The following is a 21,555-nucleotide window of genomic DNA, read 5'->3' as shown; positions in this document are numbered from 1 at the left end:
CAAGCTTGGAATAGATCATTTAATTACTGGAAACATCCTATGAGGGCAAGGCCCTGTGAGTTTATGCTGCACCTGCCTTGGGCTCTAGGAGTGTTACCATGGTACAAATAATAGACTAAAAATTGACTTTAAACAGAAGTGAAACTGACACTTTTTCAAGTCACTTTCACAGTAGTGCCAACCCCGAATGTTCAAAAATCCCGAGTCAGGCTCAGCAAAAATCAAGGGATTCACTTAAAAATCATGAGATTATGTAAAAATAATAGATGTGATGTTCTTTTTATTTGCCTTCTGCCTTTTAAGCCTTTAGGGTGCACTGGGGTCACATTGTGAAGCTTCTCCACAGCCAAAAGGGCTAGCAACTTACCTTTTCTTTAAGAATGAAGGCTGAAATCATCAGATATCCACTTGACCCCAGAAGCTGGGGTCCAAGGAAAACAATAATTATAAGGTTTCAGAGTGGTAGCCGTGTTAGTCTGTATCAGCAAAAACAACAAGGAGTACTAGTGGCACCTTAGAGACTAACAAATTTATTTGGGCGTAAACTTTTGTGGGCTAAAGCCCACTTCATCAGATGTATGGAGTGGAAAATATAGTAGGAGGATATATAACAGTACATGAGAAGATGGGAGTTGCCTTATCAAGCGGAGGATTGAGACAATTCAAATAAAGTGGGCTATTATCAGCAGGACGAAAAATCAGTTTTGTAGTGATAATCAGAGTGGCTCATTTCAAAGAGTTGATAAGAAGGTGTGAGTAACAGTAGGGGGAAATTTTTTAGTTCTTGTAGTGACTCATCCACTTCCAGTCTTTATTCAGGCCTAATTTGATGGTGTCTAGTTTGCAAATTAATTCCAGTTCTGCAGTTTCTTGTTGGAGTCTGTTTTTGAAGTATTTTTGTTGAAGAATTGCCACTTTTAAGTCTGTTATTGAGTGTCCAGGGTGGTTGAGGTGTTCTCCAACTGTTTTTTGAATGTTATAATTCTCGACGTGTGATTTGTGTCCATTTATTCTTTGGCCAAACTGGACAGTCTCTACGCAAAAGAATAAATGGACACAAATCAGATGTCAAGATGGGGCTAGTTCCCTATCCATTGGACCAGCCTGAGAGAGCTGGGTTCTACACCCCCCCCCCCGAACTTCCTCTATGACCTCAGACCAGTGCCTTAGGGACATTGTTTCAAAAGGTTTTTAGGGACCCAAAGATGCAGCTAGGCATCTAGTGGGGTTTACAAAGCATCTAACCTTCTAAGCATTTTTGAAAATCTCACTAGGTGCCTAAATACCTTTGAAAACCTGGCCCTTATTCTCTCTGTGCCTCAGTGCTCCAACTGTATAATGGGGATAACAGCACTGCTCTACCTCACCAAGGGGCTGTGTGAAGAAATAGGTTAGACACTGTGAGGCACTCCGATCTGCAGTGATGGTGCCACATGCTATCCCTTGCCTTGGTTATGGCCCCTTCTTTTCACCTATCCCCTTCACATCTCTCTTTTCTGAATGTAACCTTGGCTGTATTTCTTCTGAGTCCGCTGTGTTTTCCCTTCAACATCTACCCTCCCCCGCAGAGGGATTCCTGTTTTACAGGCTCATTTAACTTTAATTTCCAGCCCTTTCTTATCTTAATCACCCTACCTCTGTTTGTAAACAAAACACTGACTCCCTGCCCCAGGGACACAAGCTGGGAGCAGCACCTCTCCTCAGGAGAACTCACATTCCACACTAGAGTTAGGACATGTGCCAAAACTCGGGGAGGGCGGAGGGCGGTGGAGGGGAGGCAGAAGCCCCCCGCCATGCGCCCTCTAAATGGCACCCCGCGTCTGATCTCTTCCCAGTCCTCCTTCCTGAAAACAGCATCTCATGGTCAAGGAAGTGAAAGCCCTTCCAATAACACATCTGCACAATCAGGCATTCATCTCTGGAATAAATGTATCCCTGCCTGGGCCCTTACCCTCAACTGGGAGGATGGACAGGAACACCACCTGAACCCCCAACTCCTTCACCCTTGCTCCCAGAGCCCTGTAGTCACAGCTGAACTACTCAGGGTCATACCTGGCAGTATCATTAGTGCCCGCTGGGATGAGTGAGCAGCATGGGGTAGTGGTCAGAGGGACAGATGAGCCTCGAGAACCTTTTTGTAATGGCTTGGATGTGGGCTTCAGGCAGGTAGCACGCCTCCCAGGACTTTGTCAGGACAGTAAATGGATGCCTCCATTCCCCTCAGAAGGGAGTCCCTGACCACCAGCACTCTATGCCTCTTCTTTTTGGTGCAGTGGCTGTTAGTGTCCCAGTCTTGGGGCTGGTGGCTCCTCCTCTTCAGACATTGGGGTCTGCCCCTCCCCACCTGTTTCCAGTATATTTATACTGGTGCTTGACCATGGTGGATGGGGAACCTGGGTGGAGGGTGGAGCACTGTCTACTCCCCAAGTGGTCAGAAGCCAGTTTCCTCCTCATAGAGCAGCTGGTTCTCCTTCCTTTTGTGCCGCTGTAGTTAGCTAGCATCCTCTGCATCCTGGTGATGAAATCCTTGTGCTCCCAGGGGATATTTAGACAAGCTACCTCTTTTTGCAGCTCTCTTGCCTGCTTCCTGAGGGACTCCACCAACAGACACCTCTCTCACTGGGGTGATGTCCTTGCCTAGCTTTTGTCGGCGGGCATGTGCAGGCCTCATTCCCAGCAAGTCAAGACCAGGGCCTGGGTGGAAGCCTCCAGGGTCAGTATGCCTGGCTGGTGTGGGGGCTCCCTCAGGAGCAGGCAGAGGAAGAGTTAGTAGTGGTGTTGGCAACGTGCCATTTTCCTCCCAATGTAGGTTCTTCCTTGTAGACTACTTGCAAGTTAAAGGAGGGTGGGGGGTGGGAGAACCAACACCCTACCTCCTTTTCTCCGTCCGCTTGTAAACTCCTTTAGTCTCTCAGCTTCTTTGTCTTGCCAGCAACATGTCTTTTGAACTAAAAGATAACATAATTGTAAGAAAATTAGGATAATAGGAATCTGTATATTGAAGTGTGTATTACATTTCAGTTAATGTCTTTCACACGATATTGGTTCTACTGTAAAGCTCAACTAAGTTATATTCCTGATGGTGTTTTTGGCTGAATCTTCTGAAACAGATTTTCTAAGAATCACTTCTGAAAGTGTACCCTGGTCACTTTTGTGCTTTGCAGACCTGCTATAAACTCCCAATTCCATTAATATTTGATAATTGTATGGCAAGGGGGAAACTGAGGCACAGAAAGGTTAAGTGATTGGGACCAGGTTACACAGGAAGCCCGTGTCAGAGCTAGGAGTAGAACCCAGATCTCCTGACTCCTAGTCTAATTCTTCAACTGCAATCTAATCTCTTTGATGTGGTTGGCAACTTGGGGCAACACGAAGGTGCTTACGAACATGATGTAAATTTCCACCTGTCAGTGCCTTTCCCTGTCACACAAGCACTACAGCTCAAATGGCTTGAAGCTAACAGAATCCATCAAGATTCCACACTTAAGATTTTTCCACTGTTACTTGCTCCAGAAGCAAAGCTTTTTTTGTTTTTTACATCTCCTGATCTTTGTAGGATCCCTCCATTTTGACTTGCGATTATTATCTCTCTCTCCATCAGTATTCTCTAGAGCCGTATCATTCTCTAATTCCTTCAGCCCTATTTTCCAGCTCCCCTTCTGTTGCAGCAGTTGCTATTACCAAATACCCCACCCCGCAAATTTGTGGCTTACAAAGTCTTTTCCAGGGTACTTCAGTTCTTTTTTTCAATAAACAGTATTGCTCACAGTTGATCCCAGCATTCTAATAATTAAACAAGCTTTGATAAACTAAGGCAATCGGGATGGGTGAAAGTGACTGTTTAGCTATGGAACACTAACTTCATGTGTCTGTCGTTTACTCCTACATGTGCCCCAGCTCTGTTCAAAACCAACTGTAGGCATAGTCCTGTTCCTGATGTTAAAAAGGTGTATACAATCTGTTTGGGATTAGGGGGATCGGAAACTGTTGAAAAAAAATCTTCAGGCTTCCATCACTTAATCACTTTTCCCAGAGACACATACACACCCAGCCTTCATCCCACTTACTACCTATAAACCATACTACTTTAAATTAATTAGTCTTCTTTTTTTTAAGGATCAGAGATTTTTAGATACGTAATACTAAGCATATCTTGTTTTCTTTCACTTTTATAACCCTCATTCTCCAACTCCCTTCCGTAACAGATGCACATGCAATGCCTTGCCATTGATTTCAATGAGCTTTGGATCAGATCCTTAGTTTGATGACATCACTCAGAACGTTAAGTTTAATTTAGGTTGTAAAAACTTTGGGGCAGAAGCCTGTTATTCTATGTTGCTTAGAAATAATTGTCCTACATTTTCAGTATCAATGCCCTGAAATGTAGATCGTCTGTTACTGGAGCATTCATAAATCATGGATTTTGCTTTCTAAATGCTATGATATGTTTGTTACCACTGCTCCTTTCCTTCCCTCCCAACCCCAGCACATGAAACTTGTATTGCTACACTGGACATACAGGCTTTGCTGTAAACATTGGGACAGGTCCTGTGTCTCAGTACCTGCTGGAAGCTGAGAGTGTTCAGCAGCTTGTCGGAGGCGCAAGATGGGAGCCTACTGTAAACATAGTAGACAGCAGAAGCAGCTGTCCTATCTCTGGGCCTCTCCTTCTGCCCCTCCACCCCTATGAACATGATACAGTTCTGTGGTGACCTAGAATCCTATTTTCGAAGTCTCCGACTCAAGGAATATTTCCAACACACCTCTGAACAACACACTAATCCACAGAGACCTCCCTACCAACACTACAAACAGAAGGATTCTAGGTGGACTCCTCCTGAAGGTCGAGACAGTAGACTGGACTTCTACATAGAGTGCTTCTGCCGACGTGCACAGGCTGAAATTGTGGAAAAGCAGCATCACTTGCCCCACAATCTCAGCCGTGCAGAACACAATGCCATCCACAGCCTCAGAAACAACTCTGACATCATAATCAAAAAGGCTGACAAAGGAGGTGCTGTTGTCATTCTGAATAGGTCGGAATATGAACAAGAGGCTGCTTGGCAGCTCTCCAACACTACTTTCTACAAGCCATTACCCTCTGATCCCACAGAGAGTTACCAAAAGAAACTACAGCATTTGCTCAAGAAACTCCCTGAAAAAGCACAAGATCAAATCCACACAGACACATCCCTGGAACCCCGACCTGGGATATTCTATCTGCTACCCAAGATCCATAAACCTGGAAATCCTGGGCACCCCATCATCTCCGGCATTGGCACCCTGACAGCAGGATTGTCTGGCTATGTAGACTCCCTCCTCAGGCCCTACGCTACCAGCACTCCCAGCTACCTTCGAGACACCACTGACTTCCTGAGGAAACTACAATCCATCAGTGATCTTCCTGATAACACCATCCTGGCGACTATGGATGTAGAAGCCCTCAACACCAACATTCCACACAAAGATGGACTACAAGCCGTCAAGAACACTATCCCCGATAATGTCACGGCTAACCTGGTGGCTGAACTTTGTGACTTCGTCCTCACCCATAACTATTTCACATTTGGGGACAATGTATACCTTCAAATCAGCGGCACTGCTATGGGTACCCGCATGGCCCCACAGTATGCCAACATTTTTATGGCTGACTTAGAACAACGCTTCCTCAGCTCTCGTCCCCTAACGCCCCTACTCTACTTGCGCTATATTGATGACATCTTCATCATCTGGACCCATGGAAAAGAAGCCCTTGAGGAATTCCACCATGATTTCAACAATTTCCATCCCACCATCAACCTCAGCCTGGTCCAGTCCACACAAGAGATCCACTTCTTGGACACTACAGTGCTAATAAATGATGGTCACATAAACAACACCCTATACCGGAAACCTACTGACTGCTATTCCTACCTACATGCCTCCGGCTTTCACCCTGACCACACCACACGATCCATTGTCTACAGCCAAGCTCTGCGATACAACCACATTTGCTCCAACCCCTCAGACAGAGACAAACACGTACAAGATCTCTATCAAGCATTCTTACAACTATAATACCCACCTGCTGAAGTGAAGAAACAGATTGACAGAGCCAGAAGAGTTCCCAGAAGTCACCCACTACAGGACAAGCCTAACAAAGAAGACAACAGAACGCCACTAGCCGTCACCTTCAGCCCCAACTAAAACTCCTCCAACGCATTATCAAGGATCTACAACCTATCCTGAAGGATGACCCAACACTCTCACAGATCTTGGGAGACAGGCCAGTCCTTGCCAACGGACAGTCCCCAACCTGAAGCGAATACTCATACCACACAACAGAACCACTAACCCAGGAACCTATCCTTGCAACAAAGCCCGTTGCCAACTGTGCCCACATATCTATTCAGGGGACACCATCACAGGGCCTAATAACATCAGCCACACTATCAGAGGCTCGTTCACCTGTACATCTACCAATGTGATATATGCCATCATGTGCCAGCAATGCCCCTCTGCCGTGTACATTGGTCAAGCTGGACAGTCTCTACGTAAAAGAATAAATGGACACAAATCAGATGTCAAGAATTATAACATTCATAAACCAGTTGGAGAACACTTCAATCTCTCTGGTCATGCGATTACAGACACGAAAGTTGTGATATTACAACAGTAAAACTTCAAAACCAGACTCTAGCGAGAGACTGAATTGGAATTCATTTGCAAATTAGATACAATTAACTTAGGCTTGAATAGAGACTGGGAGTGGCTAAGTCATTATGCAAGGTAACCTATTTCCCCGTGTTTCCCCTCCCCCCCTTCCTCAGACGTTCTTGTTAAACCCTGGATTTGTGCTGGAAATGGCCCACCTTGATTATCATACACATTGTAAGGAGAGTGATCACTTTAGATAAGTTATTACCAGCAGGAGAGTGGGGTGGGGGGAGAGAAAACCTTTTGTAGAGGTAAATACCCATTTTTTTCATGGTTTGTATGTATAAGAACATCTTCTGTATTTTCCACAGTATGCATCTGGGTACTGTTCTTTTTGGCAAATACAGACTAACATGGCTGTACTCTGAAACCTGTCATAGTAGACTTTGAACTCCTGACTTGAAATATTATATGCAATAGTCAAAGCAGACTAAGTATGGCGGAGCCATGAACATGGAGTATGGCTGTGCAGCGATGTTGTCTGCCTCTTTGTTGGAAGTGGACATGATTATATTTTAAGATACTTCATACCAATTCTGCTATTTCTGTATGTATGGATTGAAGATCTTCATATGGATTATGGAAAATGTTTATCTTTCTAGTTGAGCAGTGATAAATGCCTTTAATCAGCAATGACAGAGAGATCTCAGTCCAGAAATCCAGCCTGCAAACAAAAAATAGTTAAAATCTGAAGGAGTTCTGACCTTCATTCTTTCTCTTATACTCTTCTATTGTTTTTGGATTTCTCAGCAACAGGAGCATTTATCTGACTTGATCTTAATCCATTTGTATACCTTTAAGAGCCACTAAAGCTGAGAGATAAATGAATTAAGGCTGGAATATAATCGGGTCCAAACTAATTATAGAGTGTTTTGATTGAACTTGTGGTATTGTCCCTATTGGTAGGGAAATTCACCACATCAGAATTGTGTGTGTTTTTGAAAGAAAACTAATGGACATTGTATCGCCAACTGCAGTATATTTCTACCAGTATATGTGCCTATTGGTCATCAAGTCTGGCTGAATTTTTTAAAATATATTTTAATGTGTGGACAGTTATCATGAGATAAACAGATGGTCATTCACCTGACTAAATACATATTCTTTAGGGTGTCAGGGTAGGCATAGATTGCTGTCACAAGACCTCAGCATAATTTGCATAAATTTAATATGATATGTGTGGTTCAGACAGGTCAACATTAGTAAGAGTTTGTCTTCATTCCCCATAGAAACTCCCATTTTCTAAACTCATTTTGAATTTCTTTAGGCTGAAACATGGGATATGCTAGCTCAGCAAAAAACTATTTGGCTTCATTCTAGACAGACAGGCCTTAATATGCTCTTGGTTGGTTTTTGGGTGGGAAAATGTTTTACATTTTACATTTGGGGGATAATAGTTTGCATAGCAGTACTTTCTCAGAACCTTTTTTAAAGCTGCAATCAGGGTAGACCAGGGTATGTGCAGTGAATGAGATGATACTTTTGTGACTTGAGGGGGCTTGCTCTACTGGAAGAAAACAGTTCCTCTAACGTTGCAAGCAACAGGAGGTGTAGGAATACCTGCATTATATTGAGTACTTACTTCTATAAGAGGTTACAAATTAGTATTTCATCAAAGAAAATAAATGTATTGTAAACTTTACACTGAAGCCATATGCATACAGAATAGATGTAGTTGCAGTTCCTATTGCAAAGCAGCTAAAACAGTAATAAATACTGGGCAAAGAGAGTTTAAATCTTGACAACACTCAATTAAAAATACCATCAGAGGTCATCTTTTGGCTCTTGAAACCAAATCATGGTAGAATCAAGTTTACAAATGTAGTTTCATGTTAAAATTGTTTGCTCTGTCTCTGTTGACAAGCCAAACCGTGACAGAAACTGTTTTAGCTGGAACTAGTTTCCAGAGTATTTATTTAACCCAGTTTCCATCTGCAGTGGCTGCAACCTCTGTGCATATGGGCCGGGGTCTTTAGTTATGAGCTGTCTACAGAAACTTGTAGAATTAATGAAGTGTAATACTTTGTATTTTTTAAGGCACAAAATCTAAAATTATACTTAAGTGATCAGGTAAATATTTTCATTTGTTAAAACAAGACAAATAAATATAGCAATGTATACTGCATTTTGTCTCTCTGCCAGGTGGTACAATACCTTCTATTACTCCAGAAAAATCTTCCTTAGTTGTGAATAGCGGACAAGAAGTAAGACTGAGATGCAATGATGATGGTCCAGTGACTTGGGATTTTCAGAACTCAGACTCTTCAGGAAAACCAAGACATTTCAATAATAAGGAGTGGTACATAAAAAATGCATCAGCCAAAGACACAGGCAGATACATATGCAAAAACAAAGAGAGTTTGAACACCTCCATTTATGTTTTTGTGAAAGGTAAATTTGTATGTGTATTTTTCCCCTTCTTCCCTTCCAAAGCACATAATTGGAGTCTGGTGTGTCCCTTTGCATATGAGTACTCAGAAACTGTAGTAAAGCTGTTTAAATTGTATTCCAAATTCATGAGGAATCCATGGCCAGAGATGGGACACTAGATAGGTAGGGCTCTGAGCTACTACAGTCTGTAAATCACGATTTGAGGACTGCAGTAACTCAGCCGAAGGTTATGAGTCTATTACAGAAGTGGATGGGTGAGGTTCTGTGGCTTGGCATGTGCAGGAGGTCGGACAATGGTCCTTTATGATACACTACAATCATAGACTTGGATTGTCTGGTAAGCTCAGGTAAAGAAAAGACTTAAGCCAAAATAAAAATAATAATAATAATAAATAGTCCTAGCAGGGACTTAATATATTCAAAATAACGCAACATATTTCAGCAATGTTCAATAACGCCAGCGGATGAGAAATGGTGTAACACATACAGGGAGAAGTTAGGTATTTACATTAGACGATGCTTGCTAGGGTCATTGTAGTCACAGGAAGTTTTCGGTAGCGTTTCCATATAAATCTTCACTGTTATATGCAAAAACTTGGCTTCTGGAAGGAGAATTTGGATACCATTTTAAAAAAATGAGCTAAAATCATTTGGGTGGATTGTTCTGTATAGAGAGCAAAAAACTTATTTCTTCCTTAATTTTATTCTTTGTAGAATTTTAAAAGTTGTTATTCTTTACATCCACTAGTCTGTAGTCACTAAAGGTTATTTTATTCTTTGTAGAATTTTAAAAGTTGTTATTCTTTACATCCACTAGTCTGTAGTCACTAAAGGTTTGACCCCACCCTCTGGCTTACTGAGGCAGTTTGTTACAAATGTTAGTACCTAAACGCTCCTTTCTATAAGACAGTGGGTAACAAAGAATCATCTTGCATGCAGCCTCTGTTTTAGTTCAGGCAGTTCTGACTAACTCTTGTACACCTTTCAATAGTGGGTACCTGCCTGTCTTGTGATACTTTTTCTTGAACTGCTATTGCCTTTTACCCACCTCTGTCTTTTCCTCTGGTTTTCCTCCCTTCTGTGACTTGTTGGATTCTGACAGATGGCCTCACTGGCTCTCAGTCAACTTTGCCAATTTATGTGCCTCAAGTGGGCTGACTCTGCTGATTTCTAGGGCAACCCATTCTCTTGCCTGAGCCCATGTGGCGCAGGCTGCCCTCTTTTCCTGTTGGTGGGGGTTTTTTTTGTGTGTGTGTGTGTGGCCTTTCCTATTGCAACTAGTGTTTCTCTTTCTCCACCTCCAGCCAGCAGTCCCTGGGAGAGGTGAGGGAAGTTGCTTAGGGGCCTGGTAATCCTTCTGGAACTGCTTCACAAGGACAGAGAAGCCAGCATAGCCTGGCAGGGGATTTTCTCCAGATGGAATATTCTCAAAGGTAGTCTATGTGGCCCTGTGGCGTTTCTGAAGAAATGCAAAGCTACCAAGTCCTCAGAACAGCCATCCTTCTTTCATGGATAAATTTCTTCCTCTTTTTCACTTCACAATTCCAGGACAAGGCCTAACCATCCAGCTGACCTGACCAAAAAGCTAACCTAAAACTCTGGAACCCCCCCTTCCCAAGAAATGCATGTAGACTTTTTAGGAACATACTATGTTGGGTTCCTTTAGACCTTATGACCTGTGTATGAACAGATTTATTCTTCATTCCACCCAGTCACAATCTGCCTTCAAACCATCAGCTGTCTGAGACCAAGAGTTCAGTGGTAGTGCTGGACTTTGCCATCTCTCCAGTTCCATACCAGCTTTCTCCCTACCATCTTATCCATCCAGTAACCTGGAATCCTTGGAGGCCATTCAAATGTTCTCTAGCACTGGGGACATTCTCTTGTTTCTTCCTCAGAGCAAGCCATACTTTTGTTTCTCATGGATCATGACAAATGAAGTCAGACATACCAATGCCAGTATGTGATGGACACAATAGAGCTTTATCTATCACACACATTTTCTTAAACCTCATGGTAGCTATCATAATCAACTTTGATGAGGAAGGCATTCATATTTCCCATTAAAAGAATGACCTACTAGTGGGATATTCTTCACCTCAGAATGAAGGATAGCAAACCAGTGCTGTCAAATGAACATGGTTTTGCAATGAATTATCAGAGAAGCTTTTTCTGGCAATCACACAAGACTTGGTTAACCCCTTTGTCAAATTCCTAACTCACCTGGGACAAATAGGCTTCTGGAGGTAAAACAAATTATTTTTTCAAGCCGTGTCATCTTCCTGCAGCGTTGTGTGGCATGCCCTTCAAATCCTGGGCTTGATGATATCCTATGCAGACATAAGGACAGTACAGAGCATTCAACTCTACATGAAACACTATGAGGCTTTCCTTTTACACAGTTAGAATGCATAGGAGAACATGAACAATGTAGTAATGTCTCCAAAAAAGTCCTCTGTTTGCTACAATGGTGGATATCGACATCACAATTTCACCATCAGGATTTCTATAGCTGGTATTCCAGCCTTCAAAGGCAGAGGGTAATATAGACTAATCATCTGTCTTTCAGAGCTTGGGTCATTCATGGCACACACTCTTTATTCTTTGATCAGAAATCATGCAGTGTTGATAGACAACAGGACAATGACAACCTATTTAAACATGCAGAAGCAGGGAACTTGCAACTCCATCGTCTAGATGGAGGCAATTATTAACCCGTTCTAGGTAAATAAAATGGAGGACAATCATCTCAGACACTTTTATATAAAAGGCAAGCTGGGTGAATACAATTATAAGCAACTCATTTTGTGTTGGAGGAGCAGGAGTACTGCCCAAAATGTCAGTGGGATGAGATGGGGGGGGGAGTGAGGAAAGTATATGTGTAATCCTTTTAGATGTCTTCATTCCCTTAGACAAATTGATTTGTGCCATCCCGTCTTTCCCTCCCCATTTCCAGAATGATCTAGGAAGATTGTACAGGATCAAGCCTTGGTAATTCTGCTCACTTCAACCCTGGCCTTGACACCAATTCCAGCTGTCTGTGAACCAGCTGTTACTTCACTTATCACACATCCAAGGACCTCTTTTTCCTAGGGAACCCTCCTGCACCTGAACCCAGCCAGGATGAAGTTGAGTAGGAGGAAACAGATTGCTTAAGCCTTTGCCAGCATGGATTATTCTTGAGTTCATTGAGATTGTCTTCTGATTTTGGAGGGATTCCGTGCTTCTCTGTATGCTACCATCTTATTTGGAAGCCATTAAACTCTTGGTGCAAGACATTAAGCCTACAGTAAGGGTCTTGGCCTGAGCTGCTTTTGCTTTCAATTTTGGGGGGTTTCTGCCACTTGAAAAGAAGCACAGTTAATGCTATGTCTTCATATTGCAACTAGGCCAGTGAGCTCAATGTAACTTTATCCTTCCACAGAATGTTGCAGATTAGATGTTCTGTCCTCAGCTGACTCCATCTCTGACTGCAAAGTTCTCTAGGCTACAGTTCTTTAAAGTATACATTATAAGTAAAACAAGCTTGAAATGTGCTATTCATTCTTGTTTTGGTTAAACAATATGCTATGCTCTTGTTTTCTTCTTCCTATCCTCATTGTGGGTCTCTATTTTCTGGTGCTAGTTCTTAAATTCCTGTAGTGATTTCAGGATAGTGGATGTATAAGTTACATGAAGACCAACTTAAATAAAATGAGCAAAACTTGTTCTAATTCTACTCCTCCAATGTAAACTGTAGCCTGGGGCATAAATAAACTTTGACAGTCATTGTGAAATCTCTTAATTTTTTGGTTTTCAATATTGTTGAGCAAGTTATTAGTATTTTAAAATTAGCAGCTAGCAAGGACTTCAACTTTGGTTTTAAAAATACTAAATAGATCAGATATTACTGTACTGTAGATTGACTGACATGACAAATTGTAAGCAGTCATACAGAATAACTACATCATAATTTTTCAATACTATGGATTAACCAGATGCTTATGTAAATACCTCCAATATTTTCAGGGAGAGAGAAGTTTTAATTTTGCTATTTCCTCTGGTAGCAATATGTGTTCATTTAGATTGTCTTTTTTAGAAGTGAAAATTATAATTGAGGTTACAGTTCAACTTTCACTTGATCATACATTTCTCAGAAATTCTCCTTCTGGGCATGAAACTTGATAGACCTGATCTCAGCTCATAGGTGATTTTTTTAATAGTCTGAGCAAAATCTATTCTGGCATTTTTTGAGTTAGACAAGAAGGAAATAATCATTTCCTCTCTTTAAAGATAAAAGAAAAAATAAGATTTTTTTTCCTGCACAAAACTCTCAAGTGACTGAGTTTTAAAACTACTGCACCTCAGCATAGTGCACAGTCAGAAAATAAGGAAGGTTTCTAAGATTCTATTAGCAATGTTAATTTAATAAACTTGAATTAATACAGTATTCATAATATTAGTAAAATGTATAATTTAATGTATTCTTTGAGCAATCTGGCAGAGTTTGGTTTTTTTGAACCTTAACTTGTACAATTCCTGACTTTTTAACACATTTGTTTTCTTTACAGATCCACATATCCTTTTCCTTGATGACTCTGACCCTTCAATCTATGTAAGAGAGGACAGTGATGCTCTTGTGGCATGTCCAGTGACAGATCCAGATGTTTCAAATTTCACCTTGAAATTATGTGGTGGCAAACCATTTCCCAAGAATTTGACGTTTATTGCCAATCCCCAGAAAGGAATCATTATAAAAAATGTACAAAGATCATTTAAAGGGTGCTACCAATGCTTGGCAAAACAAAATGGAGTTGAGAAAACTTCAGAAAATAGATACCTGATTGTAAGGCCAGGTAAATGCACTTTTTCCCCCTCTGCATGCATATGGGCATTCATCTGAAGAAAACAGATTGATGAACACTGCTGCGAATACTTTCCTAAGAAACACTAATGGATCTTGAACTTATCACTATTTTTCATAGAAAGGTTTGAGTTAATAATGCGAGTTTAGGATTACTAGATTTTTTTTCATATAATAAAACAGAATACATTTTAAAATATAGTAATAAACAGGTGCTTGTTTGAGGTTCTGGTAGCTGGGTGGATAGGTTGCAGGGACTTCAGAGCTTGTTCCAGATCTGGAATTTGGTAGAGGGGTGTGTGTGTGTTTGTGTTTGAAGGGAGAAGGGAAGAGGTGTCACATAAGGGTTGACAGTGGGGATCTTAGAAAGGTTTTGGCAAAATCCCTGCTGATTTTGGGTAGTTCTGTGGATTCTAAAAGGAATTTGGGGATCCAGGCTTTTCTGAGCCCTGGTCCAGTGCTGACACTCGTCTTCGATGCTGGCTTTCTAATTCATTTGCTCTGTCAAAACTTACAGTATTCAGTAGATTTGAATAGGACTGTCCTGCTAAACCAGAAGACTAGGACACCTTATCACCTTAGTGTTATCTATATAATTGAAATTGGAAGACCTGATAATACATTTTGGTTAACAAAATGTAGTAAGCTAACAAATACAGTTTCTCACAACTGAAGTAAGGTGTGTGTGTGAGAGAGAGAAAGAGAAGCTGTGTGGTGGGGGAAGGAGGGAATGGAACAATCTTATTTTCTTCATGGGTGAAAAAAGGTAGGTATAGAAATCTTGTCCTCTAATTTTGAATGGGACATCACTGGTAAAGCTGTCATTTGTGACTGTTTACCTCTGATCTCCCTCTTGAATTTTAAGCCCATTTAGACAGATCTTTTATTTAACCTTCTAGTGACGTTGTACGTTAGCAAATTGTTGTAAATCAGTTTGGAGAGAAGGAATATAAGCCTAATTAATGAAAGCGCCTAAAATATATTAACAGTTGAGGTGCACAACATCTTTTTAAGGTTCAAATAGCTTGCCCAAGTTCTCTCTCGAAATCTTTGGTAGAACCAGGAGTAGTAGAATCCAGAGCTCCCCATATGAGACTGCCATTTTCACCACTGGAAAACACATCCTCCTTTTTTGTACCATCATTTACATTATCCAAATGTAGTCCAGGAGTGGACAGTTCAATTCCACTGGCATAAAAGTCAAATATGAAAAGTTCTATATAAGAGCTAGGTATTCTATTAACAACAAGGGGAAAGAAATACAAGTCAAAATTGGGAAAGAACAGGTGAAAGAATATTTAGATAAGTCTGATGTATTCAAGTTGGCAGAATCTGGTGAAATTCACCATAGTGTTCTTAAAGAACTAGCTGAAGCAATCTTGGAATTGTTAGCAATTATTTTTGAGAGTTCATGTAAGATTGATAACATCCCAGAGGACTGGAAAAGTCAAACATACTACCTACCTTTCAAAAGGGGAACAAAAAGAACCCAGGAATTTTAGAGTTTGATAACTGGAAACATACTGGAACAAATTATTAAACAATCAGTTTATAAGCACCTAGATGATAATAGAATTAAATGGAATAGGCAACATGAATTTGCCAAGAACAAATCATGCCAAACCAAACCAATTTCCTTCTTTGATAGGATTACTGCTCTAGTGGATTGGGGGGAAGCAGTAGATGTGATATATCTTGGTTTTTAGTAAAGCTTTTCACATAGTCCCACATGACATTCTCATAAGCAAACAGGTGCAGAATTAGTTGAAAGACCATACTCCAAGAATAGTTATCAATGGTTCTCTGTCAAACTGTGGAGGACCTACCTAATCGGGTCCCACAATGGTCTGTCCTGGGTCCGTTACTATTCAGTATTTTCATTAATGGCTTGGGTAATGAGGTGGAGAATATGCTTATAAAATTTTCAGATGACAACATGCTGGGAGGGACTACAAGCACTTTGGAGGACAGGATTAGAATTCAGAATGACCTGACAAATCAATGAATTGGTCTGAAATCATCAAGATGAAATTCCATAACAACAAGTGCAAATTACTACACTTGGGAAGGAAAAATCAAAGGCACAGCTGCAAAATGGGGAATAACTGGCTAGGTGATAGTACTACTGAAAACGATCTGGGGTTTATAGTGGATCTCAAATTGAGTATGAGTCAAATATGTGATTAGTTGCCAAAAAGGCTAGTATCATTTTGGGGTATATTAACAGGCATAAGCCACAGGAGGCAATCGTCCAACTCTACTTGGCATTGTTGAGGCCTCAGCTGATATATTGTGTCCACATCTTAAGAAAGATGTGGACAAATTGGAGAGAGTCCAGAGTACAGCAACGACAATGATCAAAGATTTAGAAAACCTGACCTATCAGGAAAGGTTTAAAAACCGAGCATATTTAGTCTTGAGAAAGAAGACTGAGCTGGGACCTGATAAGTTTTCAAAATTTATTAAGGGCTGTTACAAAGAGGATGGTGATCAGTTGTTCTCCATGTCCTCTGAAGGTAGGACAAGAAATAAGGGGCTTATTTGGAGCAAGAGAAATTTAGGTTAGATAATTGGAAAAATTTCTAACTATAAGGATAGTTAATCTTTGGAATAGCCTTGTAAGGTAGACTGTGGAATCCCTCACATTAGAAATATTTAATGGATGAACACCTATCAGGGACAGTCTAGGTATACTTGGTTCTGCATCTGCACAGAGGGTTGGATTAGATGACGTCTCATGGTCCCTTCCACCCCTATATTTCTATGATTCTGTTATTATTTATTATTATACTATAGTACAAGAGACAATTTAGAGGAAGGATTGAGGGAAAATGTTGAAGCAACAAAAAAAAGAGAAAATTAAAGGAGGAAATTGAAAAGCTTTAGATATTACAGATAAATACATAGGTACTCGATCCTCAGGTAGTGTAAATTGTCATTACTTGATTGAGTTCAGCAGAACTACACCAACTTAAAACAGCTGTGTATCTAGCCTACTAAGTCAGTAACACATCACCAAAGCCATCTCAGTTGGCAACCTTGTCAGTCTTGATGGAGACCTACATTCTCCCCTTTGTGATCATCCATCTCAGGCAGAGTTAAGGCCCATTGGCAGGGTGGTGTGGTAAAATCAAGCACTGTCATTCCCTGTGCAGTTCCTGTTCTTTGTCTAAGTGGAGAACTTTAGTTTTCTAGGGCATTCAGTTAGACATTTTACAAGAGCACTAAATTCATGTAGACATTTTATATTTAAGAAATTGAATTTAATTTCAACATGCAATTCCATAGTGACATAATTCTAACTGGTTTTAGTTGTAAAATTCAGCAGGTTCATCATTGTCATAGAATGAGTTACCTGATTGATAGTTAAATACCATCCACGTTTATCCATGTGACTTGCATTTATCCATGTGACTTGAGTAGATCTAAGTGTTTCCTAACTTTAAGTATAGTTTAAAAGGGGACAAAATGGAAATATACTTAGCATGAAAACACTAGTCTAATATATTACAGAGATTTGAATGCCGCTAAGAGGTCTGAATTTTGTTGGAAGGTTAATGACTGTTGATTTTTATCCCTCTTGGAAGCTCTGAATGTAATGAAAAATAATGCACTTATAAATTATTTTCCAGTTCACAAAACCCTCCCTGTTATCACCTTATCCAAACCCAGCCAGCTTCTCAAAGAAGGGGAAGAATTTGAAGTTACATGCACAATAAGAGATGTAGATAGTTCGTTGACAGCTAATTGGATTCCTCAAAATAACACGGTGAGATCATTTAAGTTTTAAAACACAGTCTAAAAAACAACAGGACCTTAGAAAGGCATTTATGTCCGTATTCCTTGAAAATAAAACTTCTGCGAAGATATGTATGTGTTTATCTCAAGTAAGTAACATTTGGCCAATTTCAGTTTACCTCAGTTCCTTACTTAGGGCAGGACTGTGACTTGTCCTTACAACACTCTGCATGCCAAAGATGGGGCACCAGGCACACTCCTGCTTTTCTGTGTGGGCTACGCGCATCATTGATCACAGCCCAGGGGGAGAGCAGCTTCCAGATATCCAGTGTTTTCAAACCTGGGTACCTGAGGTTAGGCTCTTAAATCTGAAGATCAGCCTATATTGGCATACCTAAATACAGAACTACTGAGCACCCACAAATCCCTTTGATCTCAACGGGAGCAGCAAGATCTCAGTAGCATTGAAGAGTTTGGCCATAGTTTATAAAAGTACCTAAAGTTCCCAAACTGGTTGTTGTTGGTAAGAAGACCGACTACTACTCCTGCAGCATACAATCCCCTGTTAATTGGTAGGTCTTTTGTTGTTAATGGCAGTGACTGGAATACATAATTTGCTGTTCATGTGTGTATAGAAAAAAAGCTTCTGTGGTACAGTAATGATAGATAAATCATACAACCTCAGGCCTGGATACTGACTCTCTAGGGTCTATGCCATTCCTAACTAATCCATTGATGCTGGCAGAGTTTCTTTCACTAAGTGCATATCTATTGTGAAATCCCAGCTCACAGCTTCAAGAGTTAAAGCCTAAATAACATGTGGGCAGTATGGTACTTGCAGATGGGGCTTTTGGTTCCTTGCCAAGGTTAACTATAAATCTTGCATTTGAGCACTTTTATTTTCTTGTTTGATTGCAGTAAGGTCAGGATCTTTTCTTGACCACATTTTTTCATGCTATGTTAGTTTACATTTTTATGAAGAAAAATCCACAAGAAAAATATTTTGGACCAAATAAGTGTGACCTTTCAGTCTTGTTTGTTAAATATCAGGGGAAGCAATCATTTAAAATATTGACTGTCAAATTAAATTTTGTATTGGAATGGCTAGAATACATAACATTAATGAGTTTAAACAGAGGCAGAATTGCATATTGGCCTGAATAGGTCAAAGTAAAAAAAGTTTACTGTTTCCCTGATCACTAGTAGTAGTTGTTGCTGCTGCTGCTGCTTTTGAAAAATCAGTAGAAGATCTGTTTTCAACAACCACTTCCAGACTTAATGTATAAAATATTAATGATAAAGAGGCCAAAAGTCATAACTGTGTTAAATGGATGAAACACCTGGAAATCTCTAGCACCTCTCCTAATGAAAACGTTTTCATTAGAACATCTAAAAAAATAATTCAACACTATGCTTTGGTCTAATTTGAAATGACAAGTCATCCCAATTTAATAGTAGATATGCCACAAAAAACTAAAAGCACTTACTACCCAACCATATCATAAGATCACACCTAAAATCTTTCTTCAACTCCCAGGCTTACCCCCTAGACAGAAACCCCAACATATTAAGTGTTTGAGGAAAAAAAATGGCTTTCCAGTTTGCCCAGAAGGTTAAGAAATCCAGATGCTTGCTGATCAAAGAGGGAAATGTATTCCAAAGCTAAGAACCCCTCACTTAGCAGCCTACTGACAGCTCCCTGTCGTGTGTGTTGAGAGAGCTCCATGCTGCTCAGCTGTGATAGAAAGACGCAAGAAAGAAGTGGTGCCTCTTCTCAAGCTCTATGAGGACTTGGCAGTTTAAAATTAGCACCTTAAACTCTACCTGGAACTTTACTGAGAGCCAGAGCAACTTTTGTGGTAATGTTTTTTTACATGCTGTTTGACTGATGCACCAACCGTCAGTCCAGCAGCCACATTCTGTGCTAGCTTCACCTTCCAAGCAATGTCAAAGTGAAATCCAATGCGGAGGTCTCATCTAGTTTCCACACAGAAGGACTAGAAACGTTATTTTTATGGAAGGTTTCAGAGTAGCAGCCATGTTAGTCTGTATTCGCAAAAAGAAAAGGAGTACTTGTGGCACCTTAGAGACTAACCAATTTATTTGAGCATAAACTTTTGTGAGCTACAGCTCACTTCATCGGATGCATTCAGTGGAAAATACAGTGGGGAGATTTATATACATAGAGAATCATGTTCTCTATGTATTGCGACAAAATTCCTCCTCTACCTTGGTGGGTCTTGAGCTTATTGGCGGATTTGCTCGCCTTGGAGCTTCATGGCAGCCCTCAGTTTGGCCATTTTCATGAATCCACAGTCCAGGTCAACTCTTCCTGTGTCTGACCAGGAGTTGAGAGGTTTGGGGGGAACCTGCGCCCGCCCTCTATTCCAGGTTCCAGCCCAGAGCCCTGTGGTATGCAGCTGTTTAGAGTGCCTCCTGGAACAGCTGTGCAGCAGCTACAACTCCCTGGGCTGCTTTCCCATGGCCTCCTAACACCTTCTTTGTCCTCGCCATAGGACCTTCCTCCTGGTGTCTGATGATGCTTGTATTCCTCAGTCCTCCAACAGTATGCGTTCTCACTCTCAGCTCCTAGTGCCCCTTGCTCCCAGCTCCTCACACACACACCACAAACTGAAGTGAGCTCCTTTTTAAACCCAGGTGCCCTGATTAGCCTGCCTTAATTGATTCTAGCAGCTTCTTGATTGGCTGCAGGTGTTCTAATCAGCCTGTCAGTCTTAATTGTCTCCAGAAGGTTCCTGATTGTTCTGGAACCTTCCCTGTTACCTTACCCTGGGAAAAGGGACCTACTTAGCCTGGGGCTAATATATCTGCCTTCTATTACTCTCCTTTAGCCATCTGGCCTGACCCTGTCACAGTATATAAATCTCCCCGCTGTATTTTCCACTGAATGCATCCGATGAAGTGAGCTGCAGCTCATGAAAGCTTATGCTCAAATAAATTTGCTAGTCTCTAAGGTGCCACAAGTACTCCTTTTATTTTTATGGAAGTTTGCTTTCTGCAGAATCTGAATCTTTCCTGGTGCTGGAAAATTACCTCCAGTGAACTGGCCTTGGCCCACTGACACAAACACCAATATTTGGGAAAATTTGGATTTGAACTTTGTGGCATTGGCCCATTTCTAATTATCTGGTACTCTTCAGACATGTGAGCAGAGTGGATCCCCTGCCTGAGGACCATAAAATCTAATTGCACAGTGTCATGTGCCTGTAGCTCCCATTGAAACCATTTGGAGTTGAAAGTGCTCAGCATCCTAGAAGATGGGACTCTCATTTAGAGAGAGCTAGGCCAGTGAAACCCAACAGACTAAGGGTGTAGGAGTGGGGTTTGAGGAGGAGAGGCAATAAAGAACAAGGGAAAGGGACTGCAACTTTGGGAAGAGCATTATTTTTCACAGAGAATTGATCATGTAGTTGTTTTGTATGGAGACGTTCCAGTGACAGGTTTGTCACGAAGGCTTATTATTCCGGTTTAAAGTTATGAATATTAATGTAGTGAAGTTATAATTACTTCTATTTTTAATTTATCTAGGAAGGCTGCTGCATACACAGTATTTTAGATGTTAATTGTTTTTTACCGACAGACTGTTAAAAGCAAAAGCAAGAATATGGGTGATTATGGATATGAAAAGAAATTAACATTGAGCATCCGTTCAGTGGGAGTTAATGATTCTGGAGCATTCACATGCCAAGCAAGAAACCCTTTTGGAACATCCAATATCACAATAACCTTGAACGTACTAGGTAAATAGTTCTTAAAGAAATACAACATTTCTAAGAGCTGAAAGGCGAAAATGCAAAGTAAACACCCCCTCCAATATCGAACAGTAGAGCTTATTAAAAAGGTATTGCAGACTGGTGATATGTTGA

At 40.8% G+C, this 21,555-nt stretch overlaps 1 protein-coding gene across 1 annotated transcript in view; it reads left to right on the top strand.

The window, feature by feature from the left end:
* The window catches only part of KIT (KIT proto-oncogene, receptor tyrosine kinase), a 77,600-nt gene that overhangs the window by 22,292 nt on the left and 33,753 nt on the right, over positions 1-21,555 (top strand). The window contains exons 2-5 of the mRNA XM_084626421.1: positions 8,839-9,087; positions 13,638-13,922; positions 17,563-17,699; positions 21,270-21,429. Of these exons, the coding sequence (XP_084482547.1) occupies positions 8,839-9,087; positions 13,638-13,922; positions 17,563-17,699; positions 21,270-21,429 (831 nt within the window). The remainder of the gene's footprint in view (positions 1-8,838; positions 9,088-13,637; positions 13,923-17,562; positions 17,700-21,269; positions 21,430-21,555) is intronic.

Source organism: Lepidochelys olivacea (genome assembly GCF_965140295.1).
Source record: "Lepidochelys olivacea isolate rLepOli2 genome assembly, chromosome: 4".
In the NCBI taxonomy this organism is placed as follows: Eukaryota; Metazoa; Chordata; order Testudines; family Cheloniidae; genus Lepidochelys; species Lepidochelys olivacea.
This window is presented reverse-complemented; position numbering and strand designations above follow the sequence as displayed.